This window comes from Vanellus vanellus (genome assembly GCF_965231255.1).
Source record: "Vanellus vanellus genome assembly, chromosome: 12".
In the NCBI taxonomy this organism is placed as follows: domain Eukaryota; kingdom Metazoa; phylum Chordata; class Aves; order Charadriiformes; family Charadriidae; genus Vanellus; species Vanellus vanellus.
The window spans coordinates 20,041,169-20,066,377 of record NC_138917.1 but is presented as its reverse complement, the minus strand read 5'-3'; the positions used below and the strand labels follow the sequence as shown (position 1 = coordinate 20,066,377).

The window sequence follows — 25,209 nt, the reverse complement described above, 5'->3', positions numbered from 1 at the left end:
AGTATAAAATGGTATCAGCACACACAGTGTTGAAAAGCTTGTATTAATATCCATATCTGACTTGAAAGACTGTTTCAGATACCTGATTTCAAGTCCTCCAACCAGTACTAAAGGGTCTAGTGCCACCGCTGGTACTTTGGGAATTCTGACTGCTCTAAATGGGTAAGACTTTTTTAAAAGAAAAGAAGGTAAGTGGCAGGCAAAGGAGTAGGTATTGCATATCTATTAGTAACCACTTCCTCCTACCAAATGGAAGGGATTAAGTAGTTTTAACTACATGTACAGTTTTTGTTTCTGGCTAAATTACAAACTGTTTTCTTTCAACAAGCTGCAACGTGTCCAGAGGAGCAGGGGGAAGTGTATATGAAGTATATATATTTTTTTTTTAAAATCTATCTCCTATCTAAGCCTGGGGTTTTTTGACATTTGAGGCGGGGGGAAATGCGTAAAACCTGTTCTATGATCTCACTATCCTCTGTGTCATCACTAGGGTTACTTAGAAGATCAGCTTCTGAGAATCACTATCATTTGCAAAGAAAAGTAGAATGCAAATTATTCTGTAAAAAGCATAACAAAGAAATACCTAGCTGTAATCATAGCTTATTACTCTAAGCTTCAGCTTTTTAATTAGACAAGCTTAAGTGAGTTTTTTTTACAAACAATTCAAAGCTACTCTTATCTACCTGTCAAAGGTACAAGACTGTCTGATTTACTTTCAAATGTCTACTTTAAAAACCAAAATAAAATGCAACTTTTAGATTTATTTATTTATTTAATACCTGGTGTATAAGTAAAGCGCTGAGACTGGCTTTTTTTCCTCTTGCCATTGCAGAGATAAAACTGGACCTGAACTGCAGCTGTAATGGTTTTGTTATGGTATGGAGGAACTTCAAGTATGATGTTTGCCTGCATGAAAGTTGAAACAAAAAGTTTTATGTGTCAAATGCAAATAAAACTACCCTCAATTACAGAAAAACAAAATGACTTATTGCAAAACTAAAGCAAACTGCTATTTTGAAATTGGTAAACTTCAAGTATTTGTATATTACATAGTAAAACAGTACTATAAGTGAACTTTTATTTGGAGACGTTTTTCTTCTTTTAAACACAAGTGTTATGAGGTAATGCTTTTAATTAGACAGACATATCAGCTAAAGGATGCTTGGTTTATCTGCCAAAGCATAAAAACGTCCTCTAGCAGTCAAAGAATTGCATTTTGGATCATTTATGGGTTCAAGTTATGTAAGACGAGGTTTAGGTTGGATATTTGGAAACACTTTTTCACTGAAAGGGTTATTAAACATTGGAATAGGCTGCCCAGGGAGGGGGTGGATTTGCCATCCCCAGAGGTGTTTAAAAAAAATGTGGTACTTGGGGACATGGCTTAGAAGTGGTTTTGTCAGGGTGGGTTAATGGTTGGACTTGATGATCTTAAAGGTCCCTCCCAACCTCAGCGATTCTATGATTAAGCTTTTAAGAAAAAAATTTAACGTACTGGAAATTACTTCTCAGCTTATCAAAATTATCTTCAGTTTTCTTTTTTCAATTTTCAGTTTCTTTTTTCATTGCTTTCACAAGCGTACTATTTCCAGTTCCTTCAAAGCAGCATCTTAATGGCTACTTTATAGTATTACGCTAATTTAGAAGTCTCCAGTTGTCTGCCTGAATCAGCCAATGATCTACTTACTTTACTAAATGAAGTCTAAATTTCAGAACAAAGATGATGTCTAGTTCCTCATTTTAAAATGGTAAGCTTTAGAAAGTAAGAAAAATTGTTTCTCACCCCTTGACACTTTTCCCTAATTATCTTCCCTTCTACCTCCCACTGAGGTCGTCCATCTGTTGAAAGACATTTACAAATAATTCAAGCAAAAAGCATTTTCTAAGTCGGTTAAATACTTAATCTTAAAAAACCATAAATGCTTAGTATAAAACTGCATTTATTTTCAGTCATAAAGAGGCCATTCAACTGACAGATATATTGTAAACAAGGTGTAAAGTATAGAGATGCTTTAGCAGTTTCAAGACTAGGTAAGCTGAGTGTTGTGCAGGACTCGGCAGTCTAACAGAGCCTGCTGATCACGTATAGTCAGATTTAATTCCAAAGGAGGCAGTGTGTACTGGAAGTGTACAGAGGGATTTCTTCCTCCATTTTTCTAAAAACATTTTTGAAAGGTAGTTAAATTACTACTAACACTTGTGATTATTCAGACAAACACGCTAATGACTTAACCTTTAAGTCACCATGTGAGAGATAACATAGGCCGTATCTTCATGCACATACCCACAGGTTACACATTTAAAACAAACACCCTCTCCTGAACTGAAAGACCCGATGGTTCAAATACCGGGAAGTCATCTGTGCTGGGAGGGGAGTCTGTCACCTCGGCAAACCTCTCTGCTCTGACCTAACACAACCCTTTATCCTTAATCTAACACTCGCTTCTCTCTGTTATTGGGTTTTGTACAATTATCAGGGAACCTATTGTCTAGCAGCAGTACTTCTTTGAAATGGGTTCAAGTTGTGTGTCAAAATACATATTATGTATTATATTTATTACATAACACCCCCCCTTCTGTTGTATTTGCTAATAAAAAAAAAAAACAAACAAATCCTTTACCTAAATATTTAAGGAAATAATAAGGTGTACAAGAATTGGACTTAGTTGCAAACTTTTATTTTTAATGATTGGCTTTTGCTATTGTTTTCCCAAAAGTTGAAATCAGATATTCACATCACAGCAATGATAATTTAAGTTGTTCAAATGTTATGCTCTCTGTATTAAAGGGACAAATAGGGAAGAAAAGGAACTCTATGTATTTAGACAGCTAGTCCTCAATTTTCAACTATTTTCCATGCATTTTAGTCTAAGTAAGAAATATTAAGATAAGGATGTATACCCAGAAGAGCTACAGAACCAGGAAAGAATGCTGAGTAACTGAACATCTTTGAGTAAAGTGTGTGTACCTGCCTGAGTGTGTATAATACAAAAAAGCAAAGAAAACTTGTAAAACATTAATTATATCTGGTTGTAGTAAACTACAAATGAAAAGTATCTGATAGGGGTTTTTTGGTGTTAAATTCTCTACTTTATAGAGTTGCATCATTATGAAGAGAAGAAGAATGAGAGTTTAGGGGAAAAAAAAAAGCTTTCTAATCTGTACTTACATTTAAAGAAAGATGTTTTAGAAATATTCATCCAAAATCTGCAAGTTTCTTGCTTTGAGATGCTATTTGCTATGTATTAGACTGAAAAATTTAATCTACTACCCTCCCAAAGAATAATTTGTTTTGTTTCCTGAGATCAGTAGGAAGCAGTTAAATTTTGTTACAGATTTCACTGCATGAAGGAAACGCTATGTCTTTAGCGTACCTTAACTGAAATGCATACCTGCAATATAACTTTTAACTCTCATTTGCTAACGTACAAGAGTAGGCCTGCTGCAGTTCTGACCCATGACTAACTATTGCCTAGAAGACTGAACTTGGATTCTAGAGAATGAGGATCATGTAATACAACTGACTATAACATTTCTGATTTCTGGGCAATTGAATACTTGACTGGCTTGTCAAGCACACAAAGGTTTAATACATGCACAAAAGGTCGCTGCTCTTCGTTTCACTGCTTCTTGCCAGTATTTTCCCTACATGCCCCCTTGCCTATTTACAGATGCAAATCAGGCATAGACACAGCTGAAGCATACACTGCACACCAAATCTGAGCCAAATCTTGATACTTTTAAAAAAATGCATCCATGAGAGTAACTTCTATAGAAAATCTTATGCAAATACATGGGAAAGAGTCAGTGTAGTGTTTCCTAAGTAATATTTATTTCATTAGCTTAGGAGTAAGTCAGTTCCTATGCAATGATTAAATCAGATGTAACATGACGTGTCAAGTAGTACACTTCCATTAGTTCTCACTTTTTAAAATTTTTTTTTTTATAAGGAGGAGATAATACATGGTACAGTCTGTCAACAGCACCTTTCAAATGTACGCAATTCAAAGTTAGTTAGCCTGTAACTGCCTTCCTGAATCAGAAGTACTATTTCAGTAATGATTCCCAACCAGCATACAGATCAGTGCTCAACCTGAAGTTTCACATTACTACTTGTGACTTAATTATTTTTTTTTCATTTAAAGCATCCTTACTTCCTAAAAATCAAGCTCAGGGTAGTGTTTTTGATTTTGTTTTCAAGAAAAAAGTAAGATAGTCCTTACCTTGTCCTTTTTCAAAAAATATAATTTTTGATTCTGGAAGAAAATTGGATCCTGTCACCACCATTTCATGGCCTCCATTTACTGAGCAACTATTGATGCTGTACTTCTCAATCTGAGGAAGTTCTTGAGCAGATCGCTGAGCTTTTAAAAAAAAAAAAGGGGGGAAAAAGTATTATTCACAATTTTAATCATAGTGACATTTCTTCTATAATCCTAACTTGAAGAATCAGGCATGAAACTAAAATGACTGTCTATTTACATATATAATTCATATCTGTGTGTGATTTATCTTTGGTTTTGAAGATTAAAATTAGGTTGAAATTACAGAATTATAGAGAAGAAACACCAAGAAGCTCTACTGTTACAGCAAATTAAATTTTTAGTTTAAGAATATTGGTTTAAAAATTAGTATTTTAAAGACAAAATGAATTTTAGGAGAAATTCAGATTGTTTAAGGTCATGTTTTGACTCCTTATTGCCCGCATTTAACCAATGAACTCTCTAGAAGTTCAGCTGTTCATTAGATAATACTATATAAAGACAAGTAATGGTATAGGTTCTTCTAAATGAAATGGTATCAGTTCTTCCCAAAACGAGTATTTATTTTCACTGAGGTGTATCAGCTCTCTGTGCCCATACACAGGAACTACTGAAGCTGCTAGCTGTGGGACTGTAGGATTAGGTTTAAAAGCTAAAACATTGTTTTTCCTCAAAGCCTTCAGGCTGCCACGTGGCAAGCACCATCTTAAAATAAAGATATATTAATTTTTGGTAATTTAGCTCTTTGCACACAATGCTTTTTACACGCTCTTGTTATATACAATTCTGACAATACTACTGACACATACAGAAAACATGAGTATAAGTTATGTATAGTTAAAGCAATCTTACAGCATTCAACGGGTATGGAAGCAGTCTGCAGAGATAAGACTTTTCCACTAGGTTGTGGGATGTGAACACGAAACACCAGTCGCACTCTGGTATTCTTCCTTCCAATATCTGTCTCTCCTTTACGAAGCTCTATATCTGAATTGCGAAGTTTCAAAATACCAGCACAATCGATACTGCAGATAGGTGAGGACAGACGGATCAGAAGAGAAATGAAAGAAAATGAATCAAACTATTGCCAAAGCATACCCTGTAAGCTTTTCTTTTGTTAAAGAACAAAGAGCATTCTATTTTTTCCCCGTGTTACACTATTTTAAATGTCTGAGATTAAAAGATCTGTTAGTGTCACAAATGGCAGCAAGTACCGTTGAAACAATTTGTCTTATAAACGTCTAGCTGCATCTTTTTTGAACCTTTAAAAAAATTACGTGTTATTGTACATTGTTTAACCTTCGAAGTAAGTTATTTAACATAGTAAGTATCCTTTACAAGGAGCAAGAGACCTATATTTAGTTCTGCCTTAGGAGGGACTAGAGAATGACAAAAGTGTAGCCATCAAACCCCAGCTACCGTTCCACATAGTTATCAATTATTCATATGAGACACATACTCGAATCAAGTAACACATACACATAAACTTGTGAGGAGTGATATCTTGCACATCATCGCAGGATCATAGCGTTCAATGGAGCTAGAATGAAGTCTGCAACTAGGAAAAGTTAAGCTGACTTCAGAAGTCTACATAAGAAATAACTGTGATACATAAACAAGTAATTATCCTTTACTGTGTTTACTGACAGTCCAGCTAGAACAGAGCAGTTTAATTGTTGCTATTATACTATTATTTAGCACATTCTATCTGGCAAGACCCGAAAAGCCAGAATAATGCAACTGCTAAAAATAAAAATAATAATCAAAACAAGGAAAAGGCCTACCAAGATACGAGAAGTGAAATCACCACATTCAATCAAGAAACAAACAACTAAACTATATGACTGTATTTTCATAGAAAAAGAGTCTTATGTCTTGTAAAATCAAACAAAAACTCTACCAGTCAGTAAACCACATGCAATTCTACAAACGTGGAGTCATACTTATGTGTGGATTGTACGGGGAAGTATAACCACAGAAGCACTCATCTATCTTCCCTGTCTCTCTACTCCTTTGCCTCTGACTACCAAAGCATTGGCACGTTTAAAGAGATGTGCCTGCCTCAATCATGAGCCATATTTTTGGAAAATATGCTATTCTACAAGATTTTCCTTTCACCTTTACACAAATTTTAAGAAAAAAAAACAACCAAAGACAAAAAACCACACAGCAACTAAACAGCCAATTTATGCTGTGATGTACCTGGCCGACATGTTATTTTCAGGAAGAAGTGGTATTTCCAAAACTTTTGTGCTGGCGATTATTATCTCTTGACTAGCTGTTGCAACTGTTTTTCCAGTGATTCGGTGCACCTGGTAGAACGCATGAGGTCTTAAGTAGCGATCATCCGCTGTTCCGATGAACATTTGTAGGTTTACTGGCTTTTCGTTGTAGCCCAGGAGCTGATGAAAAAGTAGATGGAACATTAAAATATTAGTTGAATTTTTCTGCGTTTGTGTGTGCACAATATAAATACACACTAGTACAGAGACTTAAGAGTCAAAGAATAGTATTTAATTACAAACTTCTTCAATCTCTTCAGAAAACTAAGTACGGGTATCTGTCCCCCAATACAAGTATCAGCAACAGCATTTACCAGAACAAATGGATATCGAAATATCTTTATTACTTTTGAATTTCTCAAAGAGAAAAGGATCGTTTTATCTACAGAATTTCTACAGTAAAGCTATGCTATGTTATAGGTGCATTTCTGATACTGTTTTTAATCAAAGCAAAATGACCAGTTTTACTAAGAGACACCTAGTTTCTAGAAACACTAAAAATATTTTCAAGTTTAGTTTTTCCTCTATGGAATGCAATAGAGAGTTTTATTAAACTTCAGGGGTTTTGTGAATGCAAATGTATTATGTCAGGACAAAAAAAATTTAATTCATAGCTAGAAAAAACAAGTATCATTTTGGAGGGGGACACAAAGAAAATGTTTTACAAACCCAAATTTGGTAAATGTTAATTCATGCATCTTTCCTTTTCTCATATAAGACTAACCACAAATGCACTCACTTGTCATAAAACCACCTGCGGCTTGAACTAACAGTAGTAATTCTAGGCACAAAACACATTTGAAACATCAGAAAAAAAAAAAACCCAAACTCTAAAAGAAAAAGCTAGTTTTACAATAGTACATTGGTAATGTATTATCCAGAAGATTTAAGGAAACAAGTTTAACCAATAGTAACATGCAAGTTTCTTTTAGCCACTGCAGTTTTAAATCTGAAGCCTATAAAATACGTCTTATAAATACATGAAGTTTACTTCACCTTCCTGCAATTGGCAGATTGATGCACACGGCAAGTTACATAATTTCTAAAAGCAATGCAGCAAATTTACATTTCAGCTTTGACATCGACTTATGTTCAGACTGGAGAGAGGGGCCAGACAGTCCTTCTTTAAAGGTGGTTTTGTCATGTCAATATTTTTGTCTCTAGCGAGAGTTATTTGGTCACACAATATTGTCCAAGCTCTTTACAGAGCTAACACTTAAAAAACAAACAAACCCATGTCAGTTTAACCTGCGTACAAGAGTAATTTAACACCAGTAGTCCGCAGTGCGAAAAACCAGAGCACACTCCCACCCAGAAATCAGAAGCACCCCTGTAGATCCCTCGTACCTTGAAGCACTACTATTGGCAGTAAGTTTTATGTACACCAAATCATTGCCCGTTTTCTATATTCAAGTTACAGCTGTGACAGCACCGACCAGTCCTGTCATTTTTATAAGAGCTTTCTCAATCAAGAATGGAAATCTGGTTTCCAACAGAAGTCTGGAACTTTAAAGAGCCATTTTCAAAATGGCCTTATATAAATGCTTTTGTCCAAGATGTAATACTCATTAATTAATCCATCTAGATATCATAGCATCATGTCATGGTTTGGGCAGGACACATGCCATATTTCCTTTTCATTAATTTTAGTTTGTGTTCTTCCCATTCGCCCAATGATCTTAAATGTGAGCGAGAAGCAGAACAGCCAAAATCTAGACCACCTTAGACAAAAAGCTGAGCTTACTCCAATAAACCCAAACCAACTGAGGCTTGTTCTTCACCTCTTCATATCCAGCACACACGCAAAACCTAAAATAACTCTTGAGACATATAGCAGATAAAAATCTACAGACAAGCTACAGCATGTAACTGTTACTGAGCAACAACATACATATCTTGAGCAGCTGACACAAAAGCTTGATAGATCAAATACATTATTCGTTACAATGACAGCATGATGAGAGTGCTCTCAGAGAAAACGCTCATCCCATTTATTTATTTATTTTAAGTGAATGGAGAGGGAAGAAAGGAAACCGTTCAGAATTACTGCTTCTGGGCTGGGAGATCTCTAGATGATTACTGCAGTAAGGAGACTGTGCTGCTTGTCAACAAAGAAGTCTGAATTCTGTTGTGCTCAAATCGCCTTGTACCTTTCTTGGGAGATACACAACACCTCCCAGCTGTCATGCCTTTAAGAGGCCAGTCCAATTCAACTTTTACCATAAAACATCATAAACTACGTTAGTACTACATTGTACTTAGACTACAAGTGAGGTTGGGCTAAAGCAGATTGGTGTCTGTCCTTAAACTCAATGAATTCTCAGCTGTCTCCCCACCTGATTCCAGCTACCATGGAGAATTCACATGTGCACAGGCAAGCAGAACAAACCCACTTAATAACCAACTTAATCAAAAAGTCACATCTCATGGGTTTAACAATCCTTACTGCTTCAGATCCTCATTATAATGAGGGAAAAATATCTGCCAGAAAAAGCCAAGTAATCTTTAAAAGTCATGGCAGCTTTTACCAAATACAGTGTCCTATAATTTACATATTTCCAACTAATTTCTTACATGATCTCATTTAGTTGCATTTACATATGTATGTCTCTTATTTGCAGGCTTTTGTCCTATCAAATATGTAAAACCTTTTTGTTCTCCCTGAAGTTCTCAGTACAGACAGTGCTAAATCCAGGAAAAAAAAAACAACAACAACAAAAAAAACAACAAACCAAACCAGAAAACCCCCAGCCACGGAGTGGAAACAGACTACATTATCAGAGTTGCTTCCTGTGTAAATAAATGGCATATTCAAGCATTTACAAGTGCTACAGTGGAGACAAAGAACCTCCTGTGACCATCAGTGTGCCGACAGGTTTCTCTCCCTTCATCTGTCAGAAGTCATCTGTAAACTACAGGAACCCAACGGGACCACAACAAACTTTACTCTTGGTTATTGTCATGTTGATAGTGGAGTATGGGGACTCTTACATCAATTAAATACATAAACACATACCTTCCTTTTTCACTTGATGAAGGACTCCACAGCTTTCCAAAAGACTTTTGTTTAAATAACAAATGAATATTTGCATATTCTCTATGAGATTGAATTATTCTAGCAGTTAAGAAAGTTTAAGGACATGTATTAGTTTAGCATTTACAGCAGCCATCTTGTCCCAAGTTCTCAACACTGTGTCTCCACCATCCATTTTCCTCCGAGTTAAAATTAAATTGTAACACAATGGAATACAGCCTAAATGTGACGTCTGTTAAATGTGTTCACTTTAATACTGGGAATTAAATAAATAACAAGCCAGACTTATTCAAAAATTTGAGTAACTTCCAAATGGGGTCACCGTGACAAAGCTAATTTCCAGTTAAAGCTATCTTCCCTTTCCTTAACAATGGACATGTACACAACAGTTCTAGCAATACTAGTGATAGGAGCGAGAGAAAGGGGGGTAGGGGGGAAGGGATAGGCATAAAATTAAGCTGGTCTGTCTACAGGCAGTGGAGAAACTGCCCTCTACAGAAGCCTACTCAGAGCAGGAGCTTAATTTAGTGAAGCAAAATATACTCCACACCAGCAGCTGCAATGGTATCGCCTATGAGCCTCTATGGCCATATACTACATTTGAATTGCTCAAAGTCATGCCTGGCACCAGTATTGCTTCCATTATTCTTCAGCAAAGTTCACCTTCTGCTCTCGCCCAGGTATGCTATTATGGAAGACATACAGGGCCTGGTTTCTGCAAAGCATGTTGTGGGAGGGAAAGTGGTGGGAAAGTCTGACAAAAAGTGCCCACCCCCCCAACAGAGTGGTTCTATATCAATAGGTTATCAAACACGTTTTCTGTACGATGCTCTCCTGATACAAGCTTGTGTGTTTGTCGACTGGCTCACATCACTACAGTACGTGGAGCTGTACCAAGGTAGAAATCTGAAACAATGTTACTACAGCTTCAGAAGAAATAATGAAAACACCACAACAAGAGCCCACACAGTAGTACCACCTTTAGTCACTTTCCTCCTGATGCCTATAGCAAATGAAATGGAAACAAACAACAAATCCCATGCCCCAAGGAAACGACAAGGAAAAATATTACAATGCAACAGAATACACTTCTATAGTCATTTAAGAGAATGCTGTAATACAGAAACATATAAATAAGGCATTTCATAATTAAAAATTATCTGTAATAACATCAGGACAACCCTCTGACAATTTCATACATAGTTAAAAGCCATGCTAGTGTAAACCAGTCTCAAAACAAACAAACAAGCCAACAAAGTCTCCCCCGCACAATTATGTCAATCAGATGCTTACATGCTTACACTATAGCTTTGTCTCAAATGAATTGCTGTAAAGGATCTGCAGTGAAGTCCCGTTAAAGGTACTGGAATACATATATGGTTAAGGCAGAGTAGTAATGGATTGGCAAGGTAGCAGAGGCTTCATAAATTTATACTTTGCATTACAGATGATTTCTTGCATTTATTCAAGGTTTAAATTAAAAAGACAATGGCATAAAAGAACAATATAAAGTCATAAATAAATGTATGCAAGTCAGTGTGGCAATTAAGCAAGCTGGGTGTGGGGAAGAAAAGAATAACCCCATCTCCCACATCACAGAGTATAATTCAGAGCCCGACCACAGTCACTGGGGCTGCATAAAAAGGAAACAGATCATAGTCCTAAGCGAGCATTGACCAGGTTGCACAGTGTCCTCGTGTTTCCAACAGCAAAAGACACCATGAGCTTAATAGGCTATGGATGCTAATGAGACAGCCTTATGCACTAGCTAAAACTTTGAGGCAGTTGGAGAGAGTGCCAAAAACATATTGCTAAAACAAAACACACCAAAAACCAACAACCCCCCCAAACCTTTATTATACAAATTCGTGCTTTAGAATTAACATTTCCCCCTTAAATCTTGTCTAATACGTGAGCTGACAATTCCGGGCATGACGTGGATTCGGCAAGCGTAAAATTGAACCTGTAGAGTGTCTGTAATCAAAGAGAAGAGTCTGTGGGGGCCAGTGAGCCAAGGGGTGGGTAGAAAATGATCCGCCAGCTTGTGGAGAAGATGCCTGTACACCCTGTGTAATTCCTATTCCATAGTCATTCAGAGCCTTCAGTGGAACCAACAGGCTGTGCATAGCACCACATCATTAAAGACAGCCCATGTCACACCACTCCTGAGAGCAGAAGGCAATGCCGGCTTACTTTGTTAATTCACCTGAAAGTACTCCTACCTTCTTTAACTGCAGGTTCATTCAGCAGTTTGCTGAAGAGTATGAAAATACTCTGAATCCATTATACGAATAATCCTGGTCAGAATAACCCTTGGATGTCTCTCCCTGCACAAAACCATTACGGAGTAAGCAAAGCAGAACCTTCTGCCCCCACACTTGGTCCCCACCTGAGACTGAATTATCACAGAATCTGAACTACCTTCCGTTTCCTAGGAATGGTGTCATCTCTCCCCCAAAAGAAAGGTGATATTTGGAGCCTGAATTGCCATTATTGATGCAATACCTGTCTTGTGAATAATGAAGGAGGCTTACTACCCCAAATCAACTTCAAACCAGGAAAAAAGAGACATATTTTGGAGTTTAAAATGTGTTCCCCTTTTAAATATAGTTTTGTTCTCATTCAAAAAGTGTTGACTGTTCCTAGTTTCACTGGCAGCAGGGTGACACTTTCTTGTTACCTCATGTACTTTATGCACAATTCTGTATGTTGAACAGCCTAAACATTTAGGTCAGTAAAAAAATTGTTGATTGTTCTTCAATGAAAATACCTACATAATTAACCTGAAAGAACAGATACTACATTTTTTTTTTTCAAATACCTAATGGAGCCACAGTATCTGTACCTTTAGTTCATCTTAGCAAAGAATATGCAATATATACAAATAAGAACATAGTGTCTCTATACAGACCATAGGTATTTACATTAACAGAATTTTACAACCTCCTGGTAAGAGCTGCAGAATCTCCCCGATGACAATGCAATACAATAAATGGCTACAATATCAGCCTGCCCAAGATTCAGTCATGGGTCACTCGCAGAAAGACAGTAACTTAAACTAAAGGTTGAGTACTAGGTATGTTTGCAAGTATACCTTCCAGCATTGACTCTACTAACGCGCAACTGCACACTACAAAAAAAGGTTACTAATTTTACTTTAACAAAAGATATACTACTTTCCCAGGAGTAGCAAACAGTGTGCTGCAGACAACTAGTAAGTTACTGCACACTGTCACTACTGACCTCTAGAAACCCTCCCCTGTAATAGAATACTGATACACCACCCACTGCTTTGCCGAGGAAACTCAGCCAAGTTGTTTTTGTGTTTCTATATCGTTTCCATAGCAAAGGTCAGTGCATGCGTAAGTTAAACTAAAGCTGGAAGGCTAAAGACTGAAGGTCACTACAGGATAAGCCAGAAGGGCTTCATGCCAAAGCAGTTCCAGCCCTATTACTACACTGCATACAGTAAACTCATGCATGCATGTCAATACTTAGTTTACAATTTTTTTTTTTACCAAGTAACTGCAAAGACAGTAAGTTAGTGAGAGAATTTTTTTGGATCATCAAGAAGTTGTATTTTATATTACAAAAACATTCATACATTCTTAATGCACATATGGAAAATCCTTAAAAAAAAAAAAGTGTAACACTAGAGACCATATAGATTAATTCAGTCGCTGAAGACAGCAGCATTTAAACTTGAAATTTTGTAGCTGTGGTGAGAACCTTTTCCTTGCTGAAGAAAGTACATAGGTCACATGAAATAAGAAGCATCAACCTGGCACATAGAAGTTAGCATTTTTCCAGATTAAATGCAGATTACATCAGAGCCATATCTGGCTCACGTGTCATCAATTCTATGCTCTGATATAAAGGAAAGCTTGCAACACTCGACAAGCTTATAAGAAGACATTTTTTAGTCTCCAATAGTTAGATGTTTTACCTCCCCATCCTCACCATTTTTATAAATTAAGAAGGTTCTACATTTTCCATTTATTGTTGCAGACCAATCTCTATTCAAATGTAAATGTTATTTATCCACAAGATGTGATTTCTTAAGACCTGTAACAAGACTTGAAAAAAATAGCTAAGAGAAAACATACACTTCACAGTAAACAGGTACTTATCAGACAATACTAGTATACTTTGAAATAGTCTGTTTTTTTGAACCAACACCCCCTTTGTTTCTTTACAAAAACCCCAATACCTAATAGTGTCACTGAATCCAGAAGTGATGTCAGGGTTTCACATGCTTACTCTTTCAGATTAAAACTAAAAGGGAAAAAACCAACCAAACAAAACTAAAACTTGGGGGGGAGGTAGAAAAATCATTTCATTAGCTAAATTTTATGGTCAGCCATCAAGCAATACTACAACACTAATGACATTCAGACAGTGCCAAACTCATTTGATTGTATTTTCAAAGCAATTTTCCTGCAAAACTTTCCAGCATTTATTAGGAAATTGCCATGTTTAACCAAACTTTCACTGGGAATTAATACTCATGTTTTATCTTCTATGTGCCTTTGCCTGATAATTGAAGAGGAAGAAGATTCTATCAACACTTTAGTACTCCTTCCCCTATGCACAATTAATTCACTGCTTACGGCATTACTGGACTGGTAAAGTAGGCTGAAGAGAAAAAAAAGCTTTTACATACAAATAGGCCTCTAAAAATAGGGCATAGTCTTGAAATACAAGACACATTGGGGAAAAATCTGGGATAATTTCAGTGAATGAAAGAGTCGATTAACAACTCTAGCTTCACCAAATACACCAGTATCCATATAAAAATCCTCCATTCAAACATGAAGAACACAGAAGGAAATACACAGCTGCTTACAAAGCATTTACTTCAGATGGAGATTTCCTAGGCTTTTCAACACCTTGATATGAAAAGCACGTTGTAACTAGTTATTTCCTCCTTGATAGTCTCACAGCAGCTGGATGCTTTTCCGTGACTTCTGTATTCCTGAGAACACCCCCACATAGTTAAGGGTGTAAGGTAAGGAGGGCAAAAGAGGAGAATGAAGGCCCCATTATATAGAGATGAAAGGAAAGATAAAGCTGTTCTCTTGAATTAGGTATTCTTACTTTAACTTTGGAAGACTGTATGAGTAAAGTTATGGTATAGTTCACCATGAAACCTAAACAATCCTAAAGGAAAAGAACTTTCACTGATTAAATTTTAGTCCACTTGTAAAGTAAAATAACATTTTTTTAAAAAATTTCATTTAAAGAAAAAAAGCAAACCATGCCTTTGAAGTGTTTTGCCCTGTGAGACAACAGAGATGTGACCCACGAGCTTGGAATCTTTTGGACAACAATATCAAAGAGGCACCGATGCATGGCTTTGAAGAGCCAACCTTTTTTCTTCAGACATTTCTGTACAAGAATTTCACTTTTGAGTGCTGTGCAGCTACTTTCCTAAAGAACTGTGAAGAATGCTGGTTTAAAAGCTGAAGGGCTACTCTGCAAACTGAACAGCACACCTATTAACAATGACCTGGAAATAAAAGTGAGGGATGACAAAGATCCAGAGACCTGAAGACGAACATAATTTGAAACAAAGCCCACACAATGACTAACACCAGTGGTACAATTGGTCATGAATTTATCAACAGTTGCATTTTGAAAAGCCCAAAACAAACCATACATATAAAACTGAGAAATTAAGAGTTCAGGGAAGTTATTGAGTCAGACTGACCACAGTCACCCCTTGTGCCCTTGCAGAGGTGCAATGAGCGCTGACCTGTAATCTTCAATGGACTGTTTAAAAGAAACCGGAGAAATTCATGGAAGAAAACTCCATTCAGATCTATTTGGCAATACCCCAACAACTGGCTCAGAACGTCTTAACAGCACACGGGAATTTTTTTATTATTGCATTCTGATTCCGCAAAGGTTATACTGTTACAAAAAGTGAAAGGTCTGATTTTAAAATGAAACATGTTAAACCAAAACAACATCTACTTCCCCTTCCTGAACTGCAGTGCTATTTTCTATCATTTGATTATTTGATGTACCTTTCCATCAACTGAGAAGGAAAAGTATGCATATCAAAAGAGCATCCGCCTTCCTCTTTTGCTAAATAAACTTATCAGGTAGACTGACTTGAAGACTTTAAAATAGTACAGACCTTTGCAATTCTGACAAAAATAGTGAGACATAAAAAGAACAAACTTCTACAAACTATTAGATAGTGCCACAAGTTCAATTTTAAAAACATTTTAAAGGTCATCAGAAAGACAAACGGGTCCTGCCAAGGACTAAAGCAAACAAGTAATTGCAAATATCCATGCATTATTGGTCACGATACCATATGTTTACACAATGTACAGAACATCCTTCAAGGTTTAAAAACTTGGATTTCTATTTCTGAAATCTCACACTTTTGCATACTCATTCACTGCTTGCCGACAGGATTGAAAATGTTTTAAAAACCAATTTCAGGCATATTTCGAAGAGTGTTTTAGCTCGGAGTCCTGTCTCACTCTAAGCTGCCCAAGAAAGGTGATCAATTCATGGCAAAAATAGTGTTAAACTAATAGTACAACTTCACACACAGTGCAGAATTGCCAGGCACACCTAACCAGCCATCACAATACACTATCCATCTGCAGTTTGCTCTACACTCTTGAAAATACTGTGCTATTCCTGAAATATCAACTCCCAATGCCAAATTATGCTATGAACAGTTTTTGGACAAGCATTTCTGGGACAGAAATAGGTTATTCCCACATAACCTATAGAAAAAAACACTCATAAATTGTTTTTACTTTGGAAAAAAATACTATTTTTCCACATTTTAGTAAACATATGATACAAAACACAGATGACTATCGTCCAGTGTGCCATTTTTAATGCTTTTCACATTAGTTACTATATTTTCTAGATTGAATATTCAAACATATATTAGATGCATCAATATGGCTTTTAATATCTATGCCTAAATAGTCAAACTGTTCTTGAAAGATACGTAATTTTAGAATCTCATCCAAAGGTTGATGTTTCTCCCAATACAGCCCACTACATGTTTCACACAGGCTGAGACTTACCTTCTGCCTTCTGGCCTTATTTGCGGGTTGTTGTCACCAAACAACAGTAGGCAATTAGAGCTGGGATACAGCCTGCCTTCTGGTGATATACAAAAGAGGGAAGAATTCAAGACAAAAATAAAAATTGAAAAGTGAAAGGCAGGAAGAATGGGAAGGGTCATGAAACGGAAAATCTGTGCTATTTATTGGGCTTAGAGAATGGGAAAAATTCTGGTATTATACCTGCTACTCAAGTAGTTACATGAATTGGCCATGCAGAACACCTTGGAAAAGGTGACAGCCACAGAATAACAGACCAGGAAACATACACTCCTTCATTAATTTCTTTTTATCAGATCATGTCTGACATTGCTTGGTTAGATCCTCTCTTGTAGGTTATAGTTTCTTTCACCAGAACTCAGGCAGAGCTTGACAGGCTTTTTGAGGACAGAATTCCTGTTTCAGAATTTTCAAAGTAGTTCAAAATTAGTTTACCTGAGCTTGGTAAGTTTACGTTTTCTTCTACTACAGCTCTTCAGTCATGACTTCAAGCTCTGCAATCACTTCAAACAGAGCTGACATTCAGTCCCTCTTTCACAGGTCTCTGTTAAACCTCATACAGGAGGTTACTGTTTGCTTGTCAGTGATTAGAGTTGTATAACCATTTAAATAAACGAGTTTTTATTTAATATCTAATTTTTGATCTTACACCTTTCTTCAGCTGTAATACTGCTGAGTTGTCCATATGGATTACACGATACTTCCCCTCCTCTGTTACTGCAGAATCAATACAGTAAGAATTTTGCTTATGGCAGAGGAATTGATGAATAATTCTATCCTTAAACCCTTCGTTGTATGGCAAAAAGACACTTCTGGTACAGGCAAATTCTTAATAGCTACCACTGCCCCAAATTTGCGTGCATGGGGCACAAGTGGATCTGCAAGTCCATCAATTTTAGAAAAAATTACCCTTATCATAGTTCACGTCTAGAACCGATTCCGACTATGGTAAATAGCCATAGGACAGGCACTCCTTCCTGCATACAGAATGGTGCTAACAGGTAGCTATTAGCTCAACAGTCCCTTAGTACATCACATTGTACGGTTATCAAGAAGAGTATCATGTAGATCGCGTTCTTTAACAGTAACAGGACAAAAAGATAAAAGGAAATACTTCTTGTCATGCACAACACAGCTTATGGAATTTACTACCAAAAAGGTATCATTAAATTTAAAATACTTAAGTAGACTCAGAAAATTGCAGAAGTCAACATGAATAGCAGGAACACAGTGTACAAAACAAGTTGGTTTTAAAAAGAAAAAAGTAATTTTAGATCAGAAAGCTAAAATACAGGAGTGAAAAAACCCAACCTATCCCTGAGAGATCCTTATCTTGTGCCCACCTGCTCCAAAACGCTTACATGTTTTTGATCGTAAGCATTAGCCAAGTGAAGTCTCATGAACTAACCATTTTACAGAACAGTGAAGTCTCATTCTTGCAAATTGTAAGTGTAAACATATTTTATTATGTAAAATTTGACCTGTGGGAAGGGTGGGGAAATTCAAGCAATTACGATCATTCATTTAAGACTCAGATGAAATGCAGCAGCTATTTGTTTAAAAGGCTTTGCAGATGGGTACAGTAAGTACTCTCACCTATTGAATTAGAAAGGTAAAGGTAGACAGTGCTCAGAGTATGGTACCATATGTATTATTTCTACATAATTTCAACGACAAAAGTTCAACCCGCCACCTTTCTCCTTGCTAACCGTTCTGCCAAGTTACTTATTCCTTCCCTGTGAAAACTGACAGTGTTATCTTGCAGATTCTCTACCAGGGTAAAATAAATTATTCCGGATGACACGGATTAGCTGGAAGACACTCCCAAGAAAGCAGAGATTAAAATGACAGGTATCTGCTATTTAGAACATTTTGCCTCAAGAAAGCTGAAAACAAGATCATGTCATTACAGAATTTGCTTCCTTAAAGTCAATGGACTTACAAAGCAAAGCATGATGTTCCACTCAGTTCATTTCGTCACATTTGGAAATAAGCTGATTAAACATACTCACAACAGATGATGCCAAATTTGTCAGAAGCTTAGTCTCCTAGCAACAGGTATGGTACAGTATTAGTAATAGATTAATGACATGCACCAATAGATTAATGGCTTGAAGCTATGTACTATCTTAAAATCTTTATTTTAAATTATACGTCAGATACACATGCAGAATTAGAGAGGTTTCACAGATCAGAAATTAGTCTAGTTTTCTATAAAATAATGTTCTAGAGCAAAACAAATTGCGTAGCATGCAAAAGTAAACAGGTCTTCAGGCACCCAGCTGTGGCAGTTGGACTTAATGATCGTTGTAGGTCCCTTCCAACTGAAATATTCTATTCTATATTATTCTATTCACCCACATCCCTTCTCATCTCTGACACTGGTTAACACACAGTTGTTTCACACTAGAAAATGTGGAGTACTTTACTGCAGTGATCGCAAGATAGAAGTGAGTGGTGTAAAGCTAAGAGCACCAAAAAGAAAAGTTAAGTCAGAAACAAGCAGCAATGCATATCGTGAACTGGATTTGTGTAATAAGCTTCTGTTAGTGCTGGAAAAGTTTGCACTTTTGTATTTAAATAAATACATAAATAGTTTGCATCTGGTTACAGCTATTTAGTATTTATCTTTCACCAAACTTGGCCCTTAGTATACTGATTTTCCCAGCAGTGAGTAAAAAGTTAATACAAATCGATGTTTTGTTTCATAACAACTTCCTCTCTCCCATCAAGCACAACAATTAATTTCTAATCCAGCTGGAGGAAACCAAATTGCAAAATAGAATATTGATTTGCATTTGTATTCATTTTAATTTAGAGAGGCATAGTACAGTCCATGTGTTTAAGCATGAGACTGTCAGACATAAATACTATCCCCATTTTTAAAACAGCATTCTTGTCATCACAAGGTACTTCCCAATTGTAATGCAAATAAATGGCTTTTAAAATCATTGGTGTAAGACAGATTACACATCTGGTTTTTTTTTAACTTGCATCCAGTACTGCAGCTTAGAAGCATCTAGGTCTGTAAGCAAAAGAAAGCCTATGTATTTGTCACATCTTATAAACATCAGCAAAACAAGCTCCCTTAATGCAAATGTTCGTGCAAGACACAAACACCCAGGAGAAAAAAAAAAAAAAAGTTGAATGCAGTCCCCAAAAGCTCAGCAGAGACTTGTTTTTGTCAGCTAAAATCGCTCAAGTTTCTGTTGTCATTAATGATGTGTTTAAAACCAGTGCCAGCACCTTGGCATGTGAAAGTTGTGTCTACTTGTTCTCCACCACTAAAACAATACAAAGCTCTACATGAAGCATGCCCGGCTGATTTTCAGATTCTGGGCATCTTCAATTTTCTCTAGTTTGCAGCATAGGCTTCCCTGATAAGCACTTGACCCTGGCCTCTACTGTGCTGAGAAATCTAGTAGGTCTGGCAACGGGAGAAAGTTGGAGCTGGTTAGGCCATGGTAGTGTGATGAGGAGGAAAACACTGAGCAAATTTGTAGGGAACATGAAAGTTGGATGAAGAGCTCAGATTAAGAACAAAAACAGAAGGACAAGAAAAGACATTCAAGAAAGATGACAGGATGCAGAAAACCAACCCTTTTTTGGAGGGAGAGAAAGAAAAGATACAAAGTCTTAAGAGGAAGAAAGAAGGAATGAAAAAGTTCAGGGTAAGCTATCAAGAGAAGAAACAGAGTTTGGTAAATAGCCCAAAGAATATGACTAGGGCCGGGCTGACAGAAGAAATTCATCAGATGAAGAGCTTGGAAGAAGATTGCTTAGGCAGGGAAAAATGAGGAGGATAGTCCAAGACGTTTAAATTATCCTGGTACATCTTCATATAGGTATAACATTAGAGCTCTTCCAAAACCGATGTAATTACAAAGCATGACAGAATTTGCTTGCCCGAGAGGAGAAATAAACTATAAGGAGAAAAAGCGATAACATGTCTACACTACAGGAGAAAGAGAACAGGGACTGATTATGCCAATCCTATTAGCACTTTTCTTCTGGTCTCAAGTTGTAATGAGCTACTTCCAACTATTGGGATAGGATAAATATATCAAATACATTTTTAGTGTATAGACTGATATAGTGAAAGACTAAGGACTGAAACCCTGACTGCTATTTTGCTGGAAAAGAACAGGAAGGATCCTGGATTTGGAGGAAAATACAAACCCTTCTGTAACCTTAATGTAATCAGATAAAATCTTTATAAAACAAATAGGAAAAAAAATTAATAATTGTTGTCTGATTTGACTTATAAATGAACAGGTAAACTTTATCTTAACCTGTCTTGGGATTAAGGTAAAGACCATTAAGCAAGACTGAGGTAAGTAAAGAGACATTGCTTTCAGCCAAGGATGTGGCAAACTGATAAATGAAAGCATCTTAAGAAGTCCCACAGTTCCTCAGCACAATCTTCCCCGTGCCCAGTGAACAAGAGGGTGGATTCCCTTTCAAGCTGTATAAGGCCGCTGGTGCTGTAGATACTAAAGGAGACATCAGTGACAACCCTTAATAACCCAGAAGTCTTCCCAGCATAGAGTTAGATATTTGTGTACACATTTGTACCCTGAGAGTCAGGGAGGAGCACAGCACAGCTTGTGCAGTTACACCCACAGTACCAAACCCACACACTTTGCCTTCAAAGAGGCTATGATGGCAAAGCTTTCTTAGGAAAGCCAAGCCTAGTTTACCAAGACTTACAACTAATTCTGAGCTCAACAATAATTGGATGGTGTTTGCCAAGTATTTCAATAATACGCTTTAGATGCCATTAGCATTTGGAATATTTAGCACTAGCTAAAAAAAACAGCCAAAGCAACTGTTAATGGCAGGTACCAGTTACCAAAACAGTCAGGACATCACCACCCTGTTAGCCACACTACTGCATTTTCTTGAAACTGATCAAAACTGTTCTAAGAGACAATAAAGCTTGCATGATTCTGCTAAGACAATGGAAATGTCAGAAAAGAAAGCAAGAAACAAGTCTTACTTACCCTTACAGATAACCAGTCCAAATCTAATGAGACTAGGTGATGTCTTACTTTTTAAGGAGATAGCTGCCATTAAACTTATTAATAACTTGTGCTTCATGCTGAGGAAAAGAGTCGTTTAATTTACTCCACACATAAGTGAAAGTTAACAGAATTCATGGGTACCATTTCACAGAAATAACCTAATAGAAACATGGCCAAGAGGCATTTCTAGTGTTCAGAAGCTGTCTCAACACCAAAAGAAATACGATTTCCGATTCAAACGAAGCTATATCATATTCTAGTATAGCGGTAACTAATCTATTATCATGACTTTTCCTACCTGACCCCATGCACACTTCTTCCTCCTTAAAGTCATGTTGAATACATTAAGCAATACACTATTGCACTGTGAATCCATTCACAAACAAAGCTGCATACAGGGTAAAATTGTGACACACACTGTAACCATAGCAGACTGTAAAATTTTAAATATCTAAAACTTAGGTATTGAACAAGTTATATTTAAGGAAGAAAATCTTACCCAGGAAAGACTAAGTTTCACACAAGGTAACAATTCACAGCATTGTAAATGCCAATAAATGTAGTTAAAAAATTATCTTCTATTCAAGAAAGCCAGACCTCCTACCTTCACTACAGGGTGTCCTCCAGTAGATGCTTTTACTGCTCCTCTGCTTCCTTCTGTTTCATAGTGAGCTCTGTGATGAGTTTTAGGCTGGACTTCTATTTTCAGTTCACACTGCCCGTAATGACTTGGTAACGGCCAGTCAAGAGGTGGCAATGAAGATGTGCTGCAATCAAGACGAGCACACTATGGTTAAATGAACTATGCCATTTGGGCACAGTACAAAGTAACTTCACTGTAAAATAGACGATGATGACATTTTCCTAACAAATGATGACCAAATAAGAATAGCTTTTAGCCTAAAACTGTTACTTGAAAATGCCAAACTTTTGCTACTGCATTAGAATCTTCAATTAAGTATTTCTTTCGAGGTTGTTGAGTGGAATTTCTTCCTTCCAGTACCTGGTTAAAAGAAAGACACTGCATAAGCCCCTGCCCCACGTTACCAGTGCTATTCTATAATGCCTTTATATTAATTTTTATCCTCGAGGATATCAGCAGGCAAGTTCCAATGTCATTTGGAAGTAACAGTCTAAGTTCAACCTGTAAATCATTAAGTTTTAACTCTTTGTATTATTATCTTCCAGCTTGCTGGTTTTGTTTTTCTAAGATTGCTAAGCACTGCGCTTTGTTAACTATCATTAAAATGAACACTATATGATGATTCGAAATTTAAAAGCTAGTAGTCCTATTTAAATGTAAAAACTTACTGCAACAGACAACAGAGACACCTGAAGTACATGCTTAGCTTATCCACAGATTATATATACACCCTTACATACAGTAGCAAAGTCACTCCAGGGAAGGAGAACAATATGCAGTAATAGAAGTAACATGGAAGAACTTCAAAGGGAAATAAGCCATATGGTATCACCGATGTTTTCATACCTACCCTTTTACTTGCATAGGTTTATGGACTTATGATTCTAATAAGATGAACAGTCAGATTGAAGTCAGTAATTACCTGATAGAGCAAATTACTTTATGAGCATTTAAAAGTGAACATTTATAGCATTGTGTACCAAACAAGAACATTTAAAAAAAAAAAAAAAAGAGCTTCTATTAAAATAGTTTTGTACTACTTTACTCTGACCAACAGGGAAAGCAAAATGCATTTTAAAGAGGTGGACAAATATTGGTTTGTATCATCATCTGAGAAAGCTCAATTCCACTTCTTTCCACTTTACAGGAACTCAGGAAAAAACCCATCACCAATCCATGCAAATTTCCACAAACGTGAATAGCCACAGGCCCAAGAAAGATAAATTATACCTTCTGGAGAATTTAGCCAAGACCTCTAAAACATATCCACAGTTGAGAAACAAGATAATGTCGGGACTGAACAAAAAAAGAAAAGAAAGCTCTGTGCTTAGCAAGTATCTGGATGGACTTGGGCTCAGCCTGCAGCACCATACATCTACCTTTTAGTACAAAAATCACTGTCATCTAGCATGGAAAAGAAGGAGAAGAAACGGCACCACTTGCTGGCCTCCTCCTACAGGAGAACAACCTACAAGACTGTTGACCTGCTGTTTCATGGAGTACCTCTACTGTGCACTTCAGGAGAGCACTAACATTATAATACAAGCCTTATCTCCCGCAGCACCTTTCCGAGAGCAATGGGAGGAATGGGTATTTCCCTTTCTTCTTGCTGAAAGGAAGAAATGCGAGCAATAAATCATCTCTTACAAGCATTCAGTGTACAGCAAAGACTCTTCTTCCCCCGGTAAGGAGGTCTGATGACCAGTCCTTCCACAGCAATAGTATTTACTGGGCAGGAGAGGACTGGTGATGTCAGCAATAAGAGAGGAAAGTGGCAGGAATGCAGTATAAGCCCAATCCTTCCAGATACTTACCACAGGCCAAGATGTACTGCCTAAATGCTACTATTGGCTATCAACTAGACCTTGCCATTCATTTTTATAGCTACTGAAGGAGAAGAGGACTCAAGTCTTCAGTCTGAAAAAGGAAAGAAAACGTCAGGATTAGAAGATACTAAAAAGAGTTTACAAAGAAGTGTACTATGCGAGAAATTTTTCTTTAATATTTCTGGAAACCTTTTTCCCCCCATGTAACCAAAAATTCTATGTCAAAAAAGCTGGTATTCACAGTGAATGGTCTCTAAGAGAACTTGGTATAACGCGCACACCACAGACCAGTTACTGGGAGGTATTACTGAAAGTTTAATAATAAATTCAGTCAAGAAAAATTATTTTTGTTGCTTGTGACCACTCTCCATACAGCTCTCAGACAGGTCTACTTCTTCTGCAATTAACTAATAAAAACCATGGCAGAAGCTGTATCAGACTCCCATTATCTCCTGAAAAAATATTTGGAATATTAGAACAAACACAGAGACAGAAAAATAACCAAGTCTCAAGATTTTGTCATTCTTTGAAACAAATAGAAAATATCAGCATGAAAGAGCAAGTAAGCACACAACACATGCCTAAAACATTAAAAGAAAAAAATAATCAGAAAGCTCTCAAAACACAGTTCTCCAAATACATTACATAGCCTTTGAGGCTGTGCTGCATCAAACTGATGTTTTCTAGATGTAGTAGCTAGAGTTACAGCTGCTTCCCTTTGGAGTTTGATGTTGGATACACAAACTGTTGTTTCTCTCTGAATATTTTTCTTGCTGCCTCCATCACCCTCAACTTCTCAGCAGCAGTAGAATCTTAAAAAGTTTTAGGGTATGCTGTTCATGTACCTTTCCACTCTGTGAGGATATCTGTTTAATGGATTTCTACTTCCACATCACCCTTTCACTTTTTTTGAGACAAATGCTGTAGAGATACACATTGAACTGCATCAGCGATCTAGATATATTTAATTTTGAAAGGTACATACTTGAATCCTATTAATTTACCAGAGCCCCGGTTGTCTATACAGCTTCTTCCAAC

General features: G+C 36.8%; 1 protein-coding gene across 2 annotated transcripts in view; it reads right to left on the bottom strand.

Moving 5' to 3' along the window:
- The window catches only part of NFATC3 (nuclear factor of activated T cells 3), a 77,477-nt gene that overhangs the window by 23,968 nt on the left and 28,300 nt on the right, over window positions 1-25,209 (bottom strand). For both annotated transcript variants that reach the window (XM_082489662.1, XM_082489663.1), the window contains exons 3-8: window positions 22,307-22,469; window positions 6,465-6,664; window positions 5,115-5,287; window positions 4,224-4,364; window positions 1,784-1,839; window positions 780-906 (exon numbers count right to left, since the gene is read on the bottom strand). In XM_082489662.1, the coding sequence (XP_082345788.1) occupies window positions 780-906; window positions 1,784-1,839; window positions 4,224-4,364; window positions 5,115-5,287; window positions 6,465-6,664; window positions 22,307-22,469 (860 nt within the window). The remainder of the gene's footprint in view (window positions 1-779; window positions 907-1,783; window positions 1,840-4,223; window positions 4,365-5,114; window positions 5,288-6,464; window positions 6,665-22,306; window positions 22,470-25,209) is intronic.